The sequence below is a fragment of the Aptenodytes patagonicus genome, chromosome 7, assembly GCF_965638725.1.
Source record: "Aptenodytes patagonicus chromosome 7, bAptPat1.pri.cur, whole genome shotgun sequence".
Classification (NCBI taxonomy): Eukaryota; Metazoa; Chordata; class Aves; order Sphenisciformes; family Spheniscidae; genus Aptenodytes; species Aptenodytes patagonicus.
In genome coordinates this window covers 34,518,933-34,537,626 of record NC_134955.1, presented here as the reverse complement: position 1 = coordinate 34,537,626, position 18,694 = coordinate 34,518,933, and the positions used below count along the sequence as shown (strand labels likewise).

General features: G+C 46.1%; 1 protein-coding gene across 6 annotated transcripts in view; it reads right to left on the bottom strand.

Moving 5' to 3' along the window:
- The window catches only part of ACTN1 (actinin alpha 1), a 97,417-nt gene that overhangs the window by 11,059 nt on the left and 67,664 nt on the right, over nucleotides 1–18,694 (bottom strand). For 3 of the 6 annotated variants that reach the window (XM_076344823.1, XM_076344819.1, XM_076344821.1), the window contains exons 7-14: nucleotides 15,540–15,621; nucleotides 13,825–13,910; nucleotides 6,888–6,980; nucleotides 5,505–5,735; nucleotides 4,815–4,962; nucleotides 4,080–4,230; nucleotides 1,763–1,871; nucleotides 1,135–1,275 (exon numbers count right to left, since the gene is read on the bottom strand). In XM_076344823.1, coding sequence (XP_076200938.1) covers nucleotides 1,135–1,275; nucleotides 1,763–1,871; nucleotides 4,080–4,230; nucleotides 4,815–4,962; nucleotides 5,505–5,735; nucleotides 6,888–6,980; nucleotides 13,825–13,910; nucleotides 15,540–15,621 — 1,041 coding nt within the window. Of the gene's footprint in view, nucleotides 1–1,134; nucleotides 1,276–1,762; nucleotides 1,872–4,079; nucleotides 4,231–4,814; nucleotides 4,963–5,504; nucleotides 5,736–6,887; nucleotides 6,981–12,387; nucleotides 12,474–13,824; nucleotides 13,911–15,539; nucleotides 15,622–18,694 lie in introns of all 6 variants that reach the window. The other 3 variants (XM_076344824.1, XM_076344820.1, XM_076344822.1) reach the window with 1 other exon arrangement.

Genomic DNA, 18,694 nt, shown 5'->3' with positions numbered 1-18,694 from the left:
GAAGAGGGAATGAAAGTAAACCACATGATTGACCCCTCTCTTACAACACACACATAGTAACTACTTTTTGTAAAATTGCTTCCTTACACAGTGACTCATTACTTTGCAGCTGCTGCAGTGGCCATAGAGATGTAATGCAAGTCTGGGGGGCTGGAAAAGATACTGCAAACAGTCACAAAGAGATGATGGAAGTGTTTAAATGCTGTTCAGATTTTTTCTGCATTATGAAAGATTTAATGAACCCCTTTGTTCAGGAGGGAAGGGTGGAAGAAACAAGTAGCAGCTCAGTAACAGAGCTGATACTAGGCTAGGGCTATTTCACTACCCCTCCGCCCCCCTGGCTACATAGCGTCCTCAGTTGGTCTCCCATTCGCTGCCTCACTGATTGCCACGTTGCTGTCAGCCATTCCTGCAAAGAGCTGACTTGGATTCTTTTCATGAGCCCATCAAGCAGGAGAAATAGAAGTTGCCACTGCAACCCAGGGAAGAGTAATTCCTGCTCTCAAAGGTCTGAAAATTACCCGTAGGTACCTCAAGTTGCTTTCATAACACCCTTTCAGAAGGGGGAAAACTGAGATACTGTCTCTGTCGTCTTGCAGGAGGCAAGACAACTTCCGCTTCAAATGGTAATCCACCACCAAAGTGGACAATTCTGATTTTTCTTGTGCTCAGCACCGAAACCGAGCTGGCAGCTCAACATGTGCCCTCATGGCACATCCTATCACATAGGACCAAATGACCTGGACATGACATTACACGGGACAACTGACCTGCAGAACCTGTGAGCAGCACTAAGCTTTGCTCATGTGGGTTAAAAAAAACCCGCACAAGACCCTCAAAGATTCTCTCAATTTTCAGGCTTTCATTAATAACACTCTGGAGTTACACTGAAAAATCCACTTTCAGTTCTTTGTGTCCAGCTAGGATGGTGTGAGCATGTTTCATACCTATTCAGATCCAGGTTTTTGGAGGAAATCAAGGATAAACATACTCCTTATTGTTTCTCTTGCTAAGGCTCACTCACTAGAGCAGAAGCACCAGAACATAACCTACAAATATGACACCACTAGGAATCCAGGAGACCCCTGACTTCTCTCTATCCCAGCCCGACTGGTGCAAACGACTGCTCTGTACCTGGATCTCCTCGATGGTGTGAACAATGAACGTATCCTGCAGGTCCTCCATGGCCCCTTCCATCCAGTTATTGAAAGGGGCAGCTCGTTTGGCATATTCCAGGTACAACTGGTCAATTGTTTCCAGTAGCTTCTCTGTCCTCTGGGCATGCACAAAAAAAGAAAGAAAATCAGGAAAGATGGTTAGAGAAGAATAATCACATAGATATGTGGGTTGTCTGAGCTGCTCCTTCCTTTCAGACCTCCTTGGTGCTCCCAGGATGGTACTACAGTAAAAGTCTCTCTGCTGTTAAGAGATTACACACAGGATGGATTTTTTCCTCTGAGGGAAAAATCTGAGGTCCTTTGAAATAAAACAAAACAAGGACAGTCTTTCTAAGCAGAACGAAATTACAAAACACAGAAAAGTAGAAATAAATCAATAGCCTGAGCAAACAAATGGCACCACAATTTGGCTGGAAGGGAAAAAGCAGGCTAAATATACTGAAATGTAACCCTCGTTTACAGTCTGGGATGTTCTAGGCATGCACAAAAGAGCTGAAACTGGTTGCTCATGCCCACTGCAGCTTGATTCCCACAAAATGACCTACCCATGTAATCCCAAAGGTCCAACTTGTAACATGTCTCACCTCCAAGGCTTCTCTACGTTTCTGGGTTAGGGCACCCAGATTATCCCACTGATCACAGATCTTCTGGCACCTGGCATTGACACTGGGAGAGTCGTAATAGTCCAGCTCACTATACGGGGTGGGGAAAAAAAGTACAAGAAGTCAAATAAAGACCTTTTGGAGAAGAAAGAGAAACCCATTAGAAATCTTTATCAGCCTTGAGGACAGATTCAGACATGCAGAGCTCATGGTCTCTGCAAGTAAAGCGAGCCAGGAAGACGGCAGTATCTAGTTTTGGAGACACTGTATGTTATGGTACATCAAACAGCACAGAACAGGAAGAAAAACAACCACCACCCAAGGCCTCAACAAACACTGGTGCTGGCTGCCTGATGGGAATAACTTGGCACTGGGGGAAGAGAGTATAGACTTTTGCTCAAGATGGGAATAAGCAGATTATGAGCACAGCAATATGGCCCATATTCTGCTTAAGAACATCGTGCAGGCTAACTACCTGCGCGGGGTAAGCTGAAGCTTGTGGTCTTGTATCGCTTTGTGCTCTTGGTTCTGCACACAGTCAAAGAGGGAGAAACCTGCAGGCAGAGGGAGACCAGCCAAGCTGGAAGTGTCAGCCTCGAAAGAGGAAGTGGAGTAACTCACTGGGCTACTGAGTGACCCTGGGCCATCTGATGAGCATTTTTCTAAGCAGTAATGCAGATTTAAACAGTTTCCTCTTGCCTCCCCTAGCCTTGTTTCTTCCCACCATTGTATTGCCCTCCTGAGGTGTGTGGGCACAACTATTGGTGGAATCTTGTGGTAAACTAGTCAGGAAACTGATTTGGGCTAAAAATAACTTTTTCTTTGCTGGGTTTTTAATCCAGATCAGTTCCTTGATCTACTTTGCTGCAGAGCCAGCTCTGCAGATGAAAGAACTGCTTCTGAAAGCCTGGCTTGTAATGCACCCGTGCTGGACTGCTACTGCCGGGGAGTGGAATGTGCCGTGCCCCCAGACATGCCTGGCACAGGCAGCCGCAGCGGCTTCCTCCAGACCCTCTCCATCTCCCTGGCAGTGTATTTCTGGGGGAGAAAAGAGCTCAGCCATGGTTTTTCAGGGTATGACCTCTTTGCTGAGATGGAAGATGGCTTTTGGAAGGATGGCAGAGCCCACTGTTCTCACACTTTGGAAGAAATCACCTCTCCCCCAGCTTAGGGCCCAGCCTTCCCTGTTGCTCTTAGAGCTGCAGCTGCTTTGGCTGGCATGTAGCATGTGCTTTGGAAGTGGCAGGTCAGCTAATGCTTGCTGACTAGCCAGCCTCGGTTTTAATCTTACTGACATGGAGGATTGCCTTGAACCCTCCTCCTGTTCCAAGGTCAATCCTCCAGTGGACAAGGGAGCAATTCTGTAAATCCGTGTTGTTAAAGGAGATAATGATCTTGATCCAATAATCCTGATTTTTTAGAGAAAAATAGTCCTTCGGCCCAAGACTACTGATCTTAGCCTAGACACTAACTTGAGGTAGGCCAGTGCGATATATAAATATTTTTAAAATAGGAAACAAAGTCAAAGCCAAGTTATACAGACTGTTTTTGCCAAGAAACATGCAGGGTTTCAAAATCTCTCTCCCTGTGCTGCAGAGGCCAGCTCTTTACCTGCCTGCTATCCCTAGCAATCAACCTCCCGCAGTGAGGAGACCCCATTTCTCCTAGTAACTTGCATCACTTGTCACTCCAGGAAAGGGAGTGGAGGTGAAGTTTTCCAAGCCAGGGGAAGCAGGGAGGGAGCTGAGCTGCTGTGAGGATGCCCTGGAGCAAGTGCCGACCAGAGTGCACATAGTGCAGTACTCCTGGGGCAAAGGGCCGGGGTGGCAGCAGAGGCCATGATGGGCTCAAGCATCAGCAGGTTTTTTTCCTGCCAGAATAAAGAGGATTTTTTTGATAAAAGAGAGCAAACTAAGAGCCTGCTATCCTCTGCCGTTTCCTTCTGTTCCTGGAAAAGTATGACGGCGTTACAACTCTGAAACCTAGCAGGCACCAGCGGCAGGTCAGACTCTTTAGGAAAGGGTTCACAGCAGCATAACGAGCTGGAAGAGTATGGAAACTTGGCTTGGGAATGTAATTCTGCCGCCCCCTCATCAGCACCCACAACTCATCTGTTTTCTGGCCTGCTCTTCTGGTGCGTCCGGATACTGGAGAGCAGTATCCTAGATACTGTTTGGAAACACTGGGACTTCCCAACATTTTTGTATGGGGATTGATTTATGGCTCTCCAGAGGGCAGAGGGCAAAGCTGATTAAGCCTCTCTGGCCCCAAGGATGGGACGTGTGCCGGGGTGCCGTACTTCAGCTCTTGTGCAATAGCAGCAATCTGTTCCACGCGGTCCTGGTGTGCAGCCAGGTCGCTCTCAAAGGCCTCGTGTTTCTTCAGCAGGGCCTTTATCTCCGAGAGGGTAGCAGTTTCGTAATCCTTCTGCTGCAGCATTGCTTCCTTACCTGGGGAGGGAGCCAAAGGACAGGAGAATGAAGGACAAGACCCAATGCCCCCAAAGCCAGCTCCCCACCACCGAGGCAGCCCCGTGTGCCCTCAAAAGGGCATCTGCCCCACTCCAGACACCCTGCCTGAGGTTTGCCCTCACACGTGCTGGCCTAGAGATGCACAATCCTCATTTTCAAACCACAGAGTGCGAGTTTGCCATTAAGAACAGAGAAGGGCATGTAATGCAGCTCAAGCCAGTGCTGTCACAGTTTATACTAGACTTGTCTCAGTAGGCAAACTGGGCTATGCTGGTTCTGTAAATGCCAACTGTAGCATTTACTGTACGGTAACTTTTCCTCTGCTCTGTAGCTCTTTTCTATCCAAAGTTCTCACTTTGCAACAGTTCGGGAATGCCAATGTGGCCACATGATGTAGCAGAGCAGAGATCAAGCTGATTTTCATGCATCATTATTATAAGAAAAGAACCTAGCATTCTCGAGAGGAAAATCTCATGGAAGGACCTATGTATGATCCATCTCTTCCTCCCTATGTAATGGACAGCACTATGTCAGGCAATAGGAAGCATGTAGCTTGGCATTACCATCTGTCCAGGACTCATGAATGGATGCTTTCTGCCGGAACTTCTCTGCCAGGTGATCCAGCCTCTCTAGCCTCCGGATCTCATTCAACAACCACTCCTCATAGCCCTTCTCGGCCTGCTCTAGGCCACCCCAGGCATTGTTTATATCCTAGAGACAGGAGCACAAGAAGAAAAGGCAGATTAGAAGATGGGGGGGGGAGGGAAGATGTACGTCAGCATTAGTCTCCATGAGCTACATGGCTCCAATTGGTTGGAGGGAGTGGATGTGGGCTTTTAATCTCACAGGGCTGTGCAGACAGGTCAGGAAGATGACGTGCCAGACTTAAGATAAGCAGGACTAGCAGTGTCAGGATATACCTGTCTGCACGAGAGTCCCTCTCGAAACACTTCCCCACATGAAACTTCAACAAAACCCAACCATTTTTCAATTAGAAAAAATGAGAGGCACCCAGACATCTCCTCATAAAGGCATGCAACTTGTGAAGAGCCTCAGAGTCTGGTTTAGGTACAGGGAAGCAATGATTGCTTGATCCTCTCTTATTATGGCCTCACTGAACTATATTCTGTAGGGTTCCTACCACAGAGTAGCTCACGCTGAAGGTGGGCATGCTTTGCCCACCCATGGGCAGAAAAGGAGTCCCAGTTTTTAGACATGGTTGGGGGTATATACGAGCAGTTATCTGCACTCACCGAGACCATTTTCCCTTCTGAAGGCATGAAGGCTGGCCTGTTGCTGAGCCGCAGCTTGGTCTGCAAAGTGTTGAAATTGATCTCAAGTTGGCACTTCTCTTGGACCTTAGGGGGCTTGTGCAGGCGGCGGTAGTCCCGGAAGTCCTCCAGTTTCTGCTGCATGGCTTGCATGGTGTTCTCTGGGGCCCGGTTCTCCAGCCAGGGGATGGTGCGACGGATCCACTCCAGCAGCTGGAAAGAGCAATGACAAGAAGCCTTGAACTGAAAATTGCGTTAAAACTACAGGTGTTGCTCTGATCTCATTAGGCACCATTTACTTTTATGTTTGCTGTCAGAAAGATTCTGCCACCAGCAGGGCTTGTAAAGAAAAGTTTGCCAGCTTTTTTGGAAGTACTTTTTTTTTAAATGAGCAGCTCATTCCCTACCACGCTAAGTAGTACCGCTTATTGCAGCACTGCCGATCCAACATGCTTAAGGCATAGCTTTCGCACAATCAGGACCAAACTATGTCCTCAGATTATGCTAAAGCCTTAAAGTTTTGCTGGAGTGTTGCATAACTAAAGGATGCTGTAAGTCATATTATCTCCAGAAAGGTCTGACAGGAGAAATCAAGTTCTTGCCTCCAGTTACACTTTTCCCACTCTAGCTTCCTTGAAGTCAGTGTTGCTCTTTGAATAAGCCCTCCTTAGCAAACCTATCTGGGGAGCTGGCAAAATGCTAATGCAATGGTCAGTCTATAGTGTGAGTGGAGTAGTGTACTATGCTTTTCAGACCAGGCTGAAACCAGGCTCATGGGCTATGTTTGCCTTTCTGTTCTCCATCTTCCCATCCCTACTTATCTTCCACAAACACAGTCCAGTCCACATTTGGTCACTTCTGTAGTTTCACAGCTGTCAGTCTGTCAGCCTTCTCTGTTAACCAAAGCAGCCTCCAGCTTGTTTCTTACACAGATTCTTTCAAACTATCAGCAAATGCATATTTCTTTCCTCAATTATCTCTAACTTCCATTCTCTCTGATCCAATTCTTGACTTCTGCAGTAGATCGGCATACAATTTGTACGAAAGACGTTATGAAGTTGTATAGTCCTGAGGAATGCAAGTTAAACCAGCTTGATGTTTTCCTTTAATTTTAGCATTTCTGCGTCTGCTCTTGATAAACTGAGAAACTCAAAGCTGATCTATAGAAGCTTTCTGTTTTAAAGTAGATTGCTCTTGCCTTTAAGGTAAGTTCGATCTTTCATTTTTCTCAAGCTAGAAGGAGAAAAAAAGAATTTTCCAGGGAAATATGCGCCAACAGCATTCCCCAAGATTAGCTATCAGCATTAAATGCAATTCCTTTCCACATACCACCACCCAGAAACCACCAGCACCATGGACACCTACATCACTGGCCAGTTTTTCATAGTCTTCCATGAGCTGTTCGTTTTCTTGGTTGACTGCCAGCACCTTGCAGATACGATTTGCTGCTGTCTCCGCCTGACAAAGAGAAGAAAAACGGAAGAAGGGAAAAGTGTGAAAAAAACAAAACAAAACACCAAAACAACAAACCAAAGCTTGCAGCTTAGCTTCCTGCTACATACCTGCGGGTAAAGTCTCCTACCCTTGGCTCTAGCAACCTGTCTGCGCTTTGAAACGTCTGTCCTGACCTCTTTGCTTTCCATCTGACCTTCTATAATAATTTATTTTTCCTTTCTCAGGTGAATACGTTCCTTCAGACATTCTCAGCAATACTGATCCCACCCTATGCGTTGTGAGACAACCACATATCTATGCCTTTTCTGAAGCTGCTCCTAGGAGAGGGCCCTGTTGTTTGCTTCCTACCAGACAACCCTGGCTTGCCTCTTTACAAAGACAGGAGGTTTCTGCCACCACCACCACTCCCCTCACCAGCATTCAGAACTGCAACACCAGTAACTGAGTGGTGTCAAGCTGATGAGAGACTCTACATGCTTTTACCCCAGGAAAGAACTACCTAAACAGAATTGATTCATAGACTGGACTTTGGAAAATTCCTGATTTTGTTTGGAAGATGAAGTGGTAGATACTCTTCTTAACCTTAAATTCTGCCCAGCAGAGCTGTCTTTCAGCTTTCCCTGTATTTCTGGCACTCATTACAGGGCCACCTCCTCCAGCATCTTACTGCATGACACCTACCATGTATTCAGGGTCTCATGATCCAGCTGAGAAGAGGTTTTTTTTTTTCCCCTTTCTGAGTAATCTTTCTGCTTACTCTCCCAAAACAAGTCTCACCAAAAAAGAGACTGTGGTTACTATTTAGGGTGTCTCCCCCTCCCCCCCCCCCCCCCCCCCCCCGCCATTTTGGGACAAAAACCTTGTTCCCTGCAGGGAGCTGAACGCGTTAAAACATGAATTTGGAACAAAGTAAGGATCAGAAAAATCCCAGCTATGAACTCAGGAGCAGTCAGTCTGCCCTGGAGTGCCATGCATGTGTTTGGCATGGGGAACATACAGCAGGCTGATCCTTGCACAGCATGTATCTGTGGATATCAGCTCCCTTTATCATTATCATGGTAGATACCATGCCACAAAGCCTCGGAGGATGTGCCCTTGTGATGGGTGTCACGGGATTGCTCAGCACCCTCTTAGCACAGTACAGCTATCACCCTGGTGCCCGGGGAAGATGCTAGAGCTACCCATAGGACCCCTATGGAATAGTCCTCCTTACAGAGGCTAAGTGGAGATGAAGAGGAGAGGGCACATGCCAACACTACAACAGATCAATTGCGAATGCTGTGTCTTGCCTTAAAACTATGTGTGGGACTGATGCCAAAAGAAGTTTTGCTGAGCTTATAGCTGGCAAGTTTCAACCTTTTTCTATTTTTAAAAGGCCTTTTATTATCTGTTTATTCAATCTCCAAGGCCATTTGAGAAAAATCCTCTAATTTTTGCAGCTGATGCGAGGCAGCAAGAATAGCAATAAAGTCATAGGCTATACAGTGATGTATGGATAGCTAAGGTCCCAGAGGATCTGGCAATCTTATTCATTTGTAAGAAGCTGTAAAAACATATATTCAGTCATCTGTCCCTTCACTAAAGCGGGCCAGTTAGCAGATACACAGATATTAACTAATTTAAAACACATCAGAGGGACCTGTACAGGAGAAAGAGCAATTTCACTTAAAAAAAAAAAATCTGTAAAAAGTGCAAATGATGGTTACATTTAAGAAAGCTTGTACTTTGATCTGTTTTTAACTAAAGTTTGTACTTTAATGGAGTGCTTTTTGATATCCAGAGAAAACTTTATAGACATGGGACCAAATAGCATGTCAGCAAGACATTGCCAGAGCCCTACCATGATGTGTCTAGTGACTGCAGGGAACTGGTGGTGCCAAATGTTTATCTCAATTGTCCCAGGAGAGGAGCTCCCTGCACACTCAACTCTCTCCTTTTTACATGCCAGGAGCTCACTGCAGCAGCAGCCAGCTGTGCAGGAGGGACCCCATTTCACGGAGGCATATTTACGTGTATCCAACCATAGATTTCCTCCAGCTGCCAAAGTTTTTAAATACGTGTGTGTGTATATATGAGTGTTGAACATCTGCCCAAACACAAAAGCCCTCTGAATGTCAGCAATTACGACACTATTTGTATTATCCTAACAGCTGAAGTGTAGAGGCTTTCTCTCCCCTACTAGTACTTGCTTCTCAATGGTTCTTGCCTACTCCAGACTGCTCTATGCAACAGTGTGCCGCTGCAGCAGCAGGAAAGGCTCTGCGGCCACTATCACCATTAATGTCATGAGCAGTTACACTGACTTGGTCTGAGCAAGGTAGGACAAAAGGATCCCGGTGCTTTCAGGTAACCTCCACAAATACCTCCCACACTGCTGCTAATGAGCTGATCTGTGGTGATGGCAACCTCAGTGAAACACTTTCAGGTAAGAGTGGCACGCCAAGATGTTTACATAAGGCCAAGGCAGCTCCCCCTACACGTTCATTAGTGGAGTGGAAAAAGCCATTTTGGCTTCCTCACACTGCTAAAGGCAATGATACATTTAGGATGCTCATGCTGGCTCCAAACAAGCCAGGATGTCCACAAGGCATGGAGCAGCACTGAGAAGATGCACCATCCTCAAGTCTGGAAGCTGCATATCTGTATTCTCAGAGAACCTGATCAGCTTTGGTGCAGTGTCATGCTGACACATTATACTACCTAGAGACTTTGGGGAGGGCAAGCCCAGGGCATTCTGCTCGATACCACACTGCTGCGTGATATGCATGTGCTGTTTGGTGGACTCAAAATGGAAATCTGAATAGCCAAAGAATAGCCAAAGTAGCAGTAATTTCTCTGCCTTTTGTCTTTTCTGTACTTCTCAACCCTGACTTGGACTGCTTAGGGTGGAAGTGGAGTTAGTTGTCTCTCTAGCTCATGGGTCCAGGTCTCTTTGCTGAGGAGGATGATAAAAGGAAGGCATTCCCACAGTGTGCTATGTAGGGAAGATGCCTGCCTGTTGCTGTCCTCTGGCCTCAGAGGACCACCTCAGAATACTGTATGCCAAACACAATCTCTTAATAGAACGGTAAAACGTTAGTTAGAAATTTTCACCCCAGAAATCAAGTTTACAAAATATTAAGCCAACCAGTAGTTGCATGCATTTAGTGTGAAAGTCAGAAGCGGTTAGAAAACAAGCAAACCAACCAAAGCAAGTATACCTATAAATATATATATATGTATGTAAAAAAAATGGCGTAAAGAAAAAGCAGCCATCTACACACACAAGTCAGGCTGGGGACCCTGTACCTTCAAAGGCTCAGTATAAGAGAGTGAAAGAAGCAGAAAGCAGCTCATGGGACTTCCCCTTCAGGACTGGTGGTAGTAATGAAAAATCTGAATGAAAAATGGAGCGATATCACAGTAAGTCACCTAACCGTGCGTGAGGCAGCAACACATTACAATCTGGGCTGGGGCTTGCACTCAGTAATCACTTTGCACTTGCCTGGGGGTTTGAATCTGTGTCACTCAGCAGCTGGCTAACGTACAGCTAGGGCAGCTCCAAAAAGGAGCTGTGCCCCTCCTGCCAGGGCACAGTTGAGTTGCTGGCCCATCAGGATTGCTAAAAAATTAATAAATGATTCAATCTTTAATCTTCCCTATAAGCCAGTTTGACTACATGGGATTGAAGCTTTAATAACTAAGAAGCTCCATCTCTAGGTTCTTGCCCCAGCTACTTGGTTCAGGTGTTGAGGCAGTAAAAGGTTGTTTTCAGTTATCCCAGGAGACGTAACATCCACCTAAACTGCTGATGAGAGCATGGGACCTGCTCAGCAGGTTTCCAAATCGTGGAATGGGTGCAGAGAGAAGAGGAAGGGATTGGCAAGGGGCATGGCTGCTCCTGTGGCAGGCCACAACCCTCCTTATATTGTGGTTTGCTGTTTTCTCAATCTGGAGTTCTTTGGGTTAAGCAGACAGCATGGAGCAGTCCCTCAGGGGCACCTAGCAAACAGCAGGCCTTATCACTGGGCTGGCTTGAGTTCTCAGTCTTCCTGAGCAAGTATCAGCTGGCCGGAGCTTGCAGCCTGGTCTTTAGGGTTTTGAACTTTTCACAAAGCAGGATCCTAGTGGAAAAGTCATGACTACACAAACTATGCCAAACGGGCAAGTCTACTACACTGCTGTGGGACATATTCCCAGTTCCTTGGAAACAAGACAGCATCACGTAATTTATATGAAACAGGGCAAAGAACAAATAGCTTGAGCTAAAGAACTGCTCCCTGGAACCTACTGCCTATGTTTGCCCTCTGAAAGCCAGCATCAGCACGGTATCTGCATCAACGCCGCGACCATCAGCACTGCTTTGTACAAAAGAGATGCACTCTTCCTGGAGTCAAGTTAGCCCTCAAGCTGGGCAACGCATGGACTGTGTCTCAAATAGAAAAGGCCTAGTGAGAGAAAGAAGTTGTGGCAGGGAGAAACAGGGAGATTTTACATCTGTTCATAACATGAAGAATGCAGTCTTGAACTTTGGATTTTATTGTTCCAAAGCCTACAATCTGAAATTAGCAGTGATCTTGTGGAAAGGATACAGCCCAGCCAGGCTATGGCATGGGAGGAAAGGATGGACCTTTTTCTTCTGTTCAAAAGATTGCAGGGAAATTGCTGGTTTGGAGGAAGTTTGCCCAAAGGCGAACTGTGACTATTTGGTTCCTCTGAGGACTAATGTCCCGATGTCAGGCAGAGACTTTGGAGTAAAGAGGAAGCAGAGAAAGAAGGACTGAAGTTATGGAAATGGGCAAAGCAGAGGAAAGAGAAATAAAACATATAGGCAGTTTGGGAAACAAAGGAGAATGACCAGGGAGAAGCAAGGAATGGAGAAGCATGTGAGTTTGGGAAAGCTTAAGGCCTGGTAGGAATGGACTTTGTGGCTGGAGCACAAAAGTGCTATGTAACCAGCTCACAGATGATTCAGTCTAGGAAAAGACCACTGACCTAGTGGGGGCTGAGTGTGGAAGGCAGGATAGCAGCTCAAGGGGGTCAGGCTGTGATTTCCTGGACTAGGCTCATTTGATTGTGGTACTTCTGGAGGCGCATCGCCTGGCCAGGATGATGCCCACTAGTCACTGAAAGGGTACCGATTCTGTCAGAGCAGACATTAATTCATCTTTCGATGCCAGCTTTACCAAATGCTTTCTCCACCGCTGGGGTGTGAAACTGGAGGGAAGGGGCAGCTCAAGTCTGTTTGAAAGGACATTCACATCACTTCTCCAGCAAGACTACAGATGGCACATCCAAGCGCATCGCTGGATGCGCTGGGCTTCCCTGCAAACGCCCTGGGGCGGACGGGGGTCTGGCACAGTTCCTCGGTGGAGAGGAACAGTGGGCAGGGCAGGGAGCGGGGAGGGGGTTGTTAGCAGTAAAGTCTCACCTTCTGCGCCCCTGAGAAGGCGTGGTAGTAACATGAGACATAGGTCATTATGGCCTTCTCATCCGGCCTTAGCGTGCCTATAATATCTGTGCAGAGAAGGAAAAGAGGTTGAAAGGATAAAGTAAGAAGCAGCACATAGAATAAAACAAAACAGTCATGGGTGGCGTGAGAGAGGGGGAGAAAACTTCCCATCATGCATTGCAGGACAGGCCAAACAGATTTCCATGCGGAGAGCTGGGAATTCGGATCAGAAGGTGGCTAGCAGCGTTGGCTTGTGGCTCAAAGCGGCACCCCTCCCTCCCACCTCCCCAGTCCAGGGGGATCCCGAGCTGAGGATCTGGGCTCTGCACCTTCACAGCTGTGGTCCGGGGGCCTGGCCCAAGGATGCAAATAGGCTGTTTGGAGGTTTGAATGCCTGTGCTCAAGGCCTTTCTGTACGCCGAGGAGCTAGAGATCAGAGCCTTCCTACGCAGTGCACTTTCTACAGCGTATCTGCTCTGCTGCAACACACACTGCCTGTTCCTATGGCATTGAAGTACAGGCAGCTGCTTGGTTTTGGCCAGAGATGCTTACAAGGTTTCACCCACAAAATGTTTTCCTTAAGTGACTCCATTAACAACAAGAAAATGGCTAAGCCAGACACAGCAAGGACTCAACTGCCCATTTTCCAGCATGGTGGGTGAGAAAAGAGGAAAAAAAGAAACAAATGAACAAAAACACGCATCCCAGTCATGATAAGCAACGCTGTGTTTGCAAAATCACCACGGACGTACTCGTTAGACATGCTTTGTAAGCCCCAGGTGAACTGGGACTGAATTTGTGGCACAACTTGAGAAAGCAGCAGGTTCAGACCTCGAAGCAAGGGTGCAGAAACCTGCAGCATATGTAAGGTAAAAGATAAAGCTTTGGGTATTCATTGACTCCTTCATAAAAACCACTAAGTCAGCTCTGTTCCTCCATCTTTGAAAAAGAAAAAAAAAAGTGAATAGGTATCAGCATTGTTTCCAGTGGGGGCAGGCTGCAGTGTCCTGCTGAGCAGAGCATCTGTGTGGCGGTCTTCACCTTTGTGAGACCAAGCGTCCTAGCTCAGATTCCCCAGGAACAGGGGGTGCAGGTCCTCGGCCGTCAGGGCAGCAGTTCAGAAGGCAAATGGAGAAGGCAGAGCTCCTCACTCGCTTGGATTTGCATGCATGCCAAGGTGCTGGCATACGTAAGTGCCACTGAAAGTACCTCTGACTATAGGGAAATGGGACTCCTGGCTCCCTTGCCCCACGTATTATGTCTGGGGCACCACTTTGAACCAATAGCCAACTCTACCAAAAACATAATAATAAAGATGCCCGTAGCTAGAGAGGAGAGAGAGAAAGAAAAAAAGGTTTGGACATTAGCAACGGCACCAGGTGTGCTCTGTGGAGGGAGCTTGGGATCCTGCGATACCTTCTGGGCTCCTGAGAAGGCGTGGTAGAAGCTAGAAACATAGGTCATGATGGCTTTCTCGTCAGGACGGGCAGTTCCAACAATGTCTGTCAAAAAAAACCTCACGTTAAGAGCATAATCAACTGATGGGAGGAAAGCAAAGGAGAGGGAGAACCACAATTGTCCAGGAGGCCTGCTGGGGTATATGCTTGTCATAGCAACTCCACAAGGCTTCCCAGCATTCCCCAGAAGATGTGTCTCTCAGAAGCCAGGATCACCCTCCTGGTTCCCCTCCCTCATGATAAAATTGCTTCCTGGGTCTGGCCAGACTAATGCAGCCATATGTCAGCATGTCTCGTGTCACAGCATTTCCCCGTCCTGAGAACACTACTGTGAATGGTGGGCTGAATCAATCCAAACTGGCAGCAGGCTGACATGGCTTTTATAGACGTATTATACTGCAATTCCTCCATGCAGTTCTTCAGGAAAGATCCTTTCTCCCTTTCTTTCCATGCCCCCGTCCTCCATTTCAACACAATGATGGCTTGAATTTCAAAAGGCCCTTTCATTAGTTTCAGGGGAAACTCAACACCTCCAGAGATCAGAATTAATGGTGTGGAGGAATGCACATTAGCTCCACTCCATGAGGGAGGAGAGTGATCAGGAAAGAGCAATAGGAGCTCCTGAAAGGGGCCCTCTTCATCACTGCTAGCTTTGCCGAGATCTGAAGCTATATCCACTTATTTTGGAGGTGGCTTTATTTCCTACAGAATGGCAGGAAGCACTTGAATCTACTCCAGAAACTTCATGATTTTTGTGACCTCAGCATGATGAATGCAGGGAAAGCAAGACTCATCCCTGGGGATGGGAAATACTACCTAAGAATATGAACATCCTAGTTACCCAAATACAGGTTCACTGGGTTCAGCTGTCCTATCCCCACCTTTCCCCCTTGTTCCTCTCACTCCCTTATTTAACAAAAGCCTTTAACTGCTTCTCCTGTCCAAACCAAGCCTGAAATACAGCTTCTGCCATTGAAACCAGCTGGCTTCAGGCAAACAGCCAACAACCAGTGAACTATTTCAGGCCGTTGTTTGTACTCCAGTTACAGTCTTCAAAGTCTATTGCCAAGCTGGTCCTGACAAGGCTCTGAAAAGTAATCCTTGCTGTCCCAGTGGCCTCAGGGAAGCAGTCACAGTCAGTAGCAAAAGCACCTCTGAACAACATGCATCTCTGCCTTGGTCTCCAGACCTAGTCAGTGAGGGATCTTCATGCCCAACACTTCTGAGTAGTCAAGAAGAAGCAGTTTATAATACTAATATCATGCCCCCAGTCGGAAGATCGCCAGCAATGTCAGAAAGAGCCCAGAAACAAAAAACATTCTGGAGCAAAAGGAACGCAGTCCTACACCATACATTAACTCAGTATTAAGCCCGATTCTTGAAAGGGAACACTTCAGTCAGCAGTGGACATAGCCAGCTGTTACTCATCTCTGCCTAGTGCGTCCACCCCAGGTTAAGATCTCCACACCAGACTCAGAAGACTGAGGGGCACAGGAGGAAGAGGGAAGCAGAACAGGTGATTCACTATTCTATTGTAACTTTTTCCCTATACATTTAGTACATGGTGATGGAGGGAGCATTCAGAGGTTACTGAATTCTTGTACAAGTCCACCTAGAAGAAGTGGGAAATTTCTTGAGAAAAAACAAGTTAAAAGCCACTGGGTTCTACTTTACCTTCTGCATCCAGCATCTTGGGAATATCCAGATATTTCTCAGCCACATCAAAAGCTGTGTTTAGATTAGTGAGAGGATCGTCCTGGGAAAGAAACAGAGCCAGAACATCAGCATCAACTTGTAACAAGGTACGCAGCATTTCTCTCAAAACAGAGCTATTGTGCTTGGTTTGGTTCAGGTAACTGTGCTGTCCAGACAAAATTATGCGTGAATCCGCATGCAGCAGGATGAAATAATTAGCTTCCTTTTGAAAGCAGAGCCTGGAGACTCATGATATAATCTATGCACTTGCAACAAGAAGGAATAATACGTTTCGTCCTGAACCTAGTTTAAAGTAAAATCAGCTTCACATCATACTGATAGTAAATGGCCGTATCTCACACTTACATCTCATGCTTGTATTAGTTTTGCAACTTCCATTTTAAAGAACCGCAGAGCAGTGTATCTGTTAGAACATCTAAGCAATATTAAAATAGTAACAACATCTGTAATGGGTGCTGTCCTTAGCTAGTGTAGTTTGTTGAACACCAGTTGAGTGGGAGGAAGAGAAATGTTTTAACAAAATAAATATATATAAAAGTACCCATTTTGTCCGTGTATTGCTTTTCCTCCTAGGCGCTGCACAGGACTTGTAATTTCCTTAGTACATTTCTATTCCTCTCTATATAAACCTTCTGCTGTGGCAGGATGCACTTCAGATAGAGACATCAATACACAGTAATCAAATCCTAAACAAAGTTAAATGTGACTTATCACATCATGAGTCATACCACAAAGGTAACTAGATTTTAGAGCCACACAAGAGAATATGAAACCTAGATGTCACTGGAAATGAAAGACCTCTGCAAATTGTTTCCAGCATTCAAACATAATGATCAGCAACAAGACACCTACCAACCTGTAAGAGACCCTCATACAAGCCTGGTTCCTATATTCCTGTATATCCATGTTACTTAGTTATTCTGAAGGATCAATCCACTTCATGGATGACAAATGACATTTGCACTATCAGTTTCTACTGTTGAGACAGGTGGCTTCTGCTGGAGGAAAGGCTGTGCATAAACTGCTAGTGTTTAGTACTATGTTTGCTAAGTGTCTTTCGGGAGAGAGGAAGGATGGGGTGGTACTCTCCATATTGTCATTTGTGCCACTCACACTGAGACCCACCTTAAAAATTAGGAAATAAGGAATATAATTATTTCACCTTCTTTCTAGAGTGGCATCCATGTTCTGTTTCTTTTCTATTTGAGATCATGTGCCTTCGCTTATTGCATTGACTTGGAAGATTAAGCTGTGCCTGAACTGTAATCAACAGGCAGTTTCCTTTGAGCTGTTGTGGTTTAACTCGGCAGGCAGCTAAACACCACACAGCCATTCGCTCACTCCTCTCCCTCCCCACCATGGGATGGGGGAGAGAATCAGAAAAAAAGTAAAATTCGTGAGTTGAGATAAAGACAGTTTAATAGGACAGAAAAGGAAGGGAAAATAATAATAATGATGATGATAATAGAATATACAAAGCAAGTGATGCACAATGCAATTGCTCACCACCCGCCAACCGATGCCCAGCCAGTTCCCGAGCAGCGGTCACCACCCCCTGGCCAACTCCCCCCAGTTTATATACTGAGCATGACGCCATATGGTATGGAATATCCCTTTGGCCAGTTTGGGTCAGCTGTCCTGGCTGTGCCCCCTCCCAGCCTCTCACTGGCAAGGCATGAGAAGCTGAAAAGTCCTTGACTAGTGTAAACACTGCTTAGCAACAACTAAAACATCGGTGTGTTATCAACATTATTCTCATGATAAATCCAAAACACAGCACTATACCAGCTACTAGGAAGAAATTTAACTCTATCCCAGCCAAAACCAGGACAGAACCCACCCAGTATGAAAGATGAAGCTAGGCAGGCTTGGGCAGACAGGGTATGGGCATGCAGAAAAGTTCCTTTATGGCACTGGTCATTATGTAGCCCTCGGATTACAGCCTTCATGAAACTAGGAAACCGAGCTATTCTGAAAAGCAGTTTCCTGCAGCATTTCCCTAGGAATTAATGCATGTATTAGGTTGGCCTCACATATCAGCATCATATTCCTTTGGATGAATGTCTCCTGTAGTCAATGTTTCACCTACCAAAGTAAATCACACAGTGGCCATCAAAACAGACACGACCAATGATCTGTATTTAATCCACTGGGACAAGACAATATTAAGTGAGGAAATGTTGCATGGGCATGCTGTGATGAAACCAGCAGCTGTCACACATGGTAACAGGCCCCTATATCAGTGTCAAATAGTACTTTATCCCTATATAATACACTTCCAATGGTGACTACATCAGATATATCTATATCCACCTCTTCAGAGTTTAGCAGCGGTACAGGCAGGGGATTTTTACTGTCCTCCAGCCACAAGGAACCACCCTATGCCATGGAATTAGAGGCTGGTACCATTTCAACTTCAGTCTACTTGTCTCCTGTGCCTGCTGTGGAGAAATCACAGAAATCAACCCAAACTGTAACCAAAAGCCTTATTTGAGGAGGTGAGACTAGCTGGTATATAATATACCTTGTTCACAGGGCCTTAGCTCCATTTAGGAAGGAAACATAACAGCCTTTCTTTCACTCAAGTGCAGGAGCATCCAGAAATGCCAAGTGGCAGCTCCCTTGCCAGTTTTCCCCTTGCTCATGTGCCATTTTCTACTTCTGTAGAAACATCACCACTGTGTACCAAATTTCAGCCTACACTGACCATGACCACCATGGCATTGCTAACACCCTGACAGAGTCTTTAGTATTAAACACAGACCCTTCCTTAGCACAGACCCATCTGAATGAGCTGCCTGAAGATCTGTCAGCCTTCTCCTGGAGGAAAGGGAGGAGCAAACTCACCGCAGATAGCTTTCCTATCAGTTTGCAAGTAACAGCGGGAGCAATGTTGCCAAAGGTTAAAAAGAAATTTTAAGCTGGAAGTTGGGAGAGGTTTCCTGATGGGAAAACTTACTGGGCTTGGGCACTCCCAAAGGAAGGGCTGGAAGTCTTAACACGCGGGAAACTGGAGACTCACTAAATGAAGCCAGCAGAGTTCTACTTCATATGTAAGAAAGATGTGTGATCACATAGTCTATTGGGGAATGAAGCTAAAGATAGTGCTACTG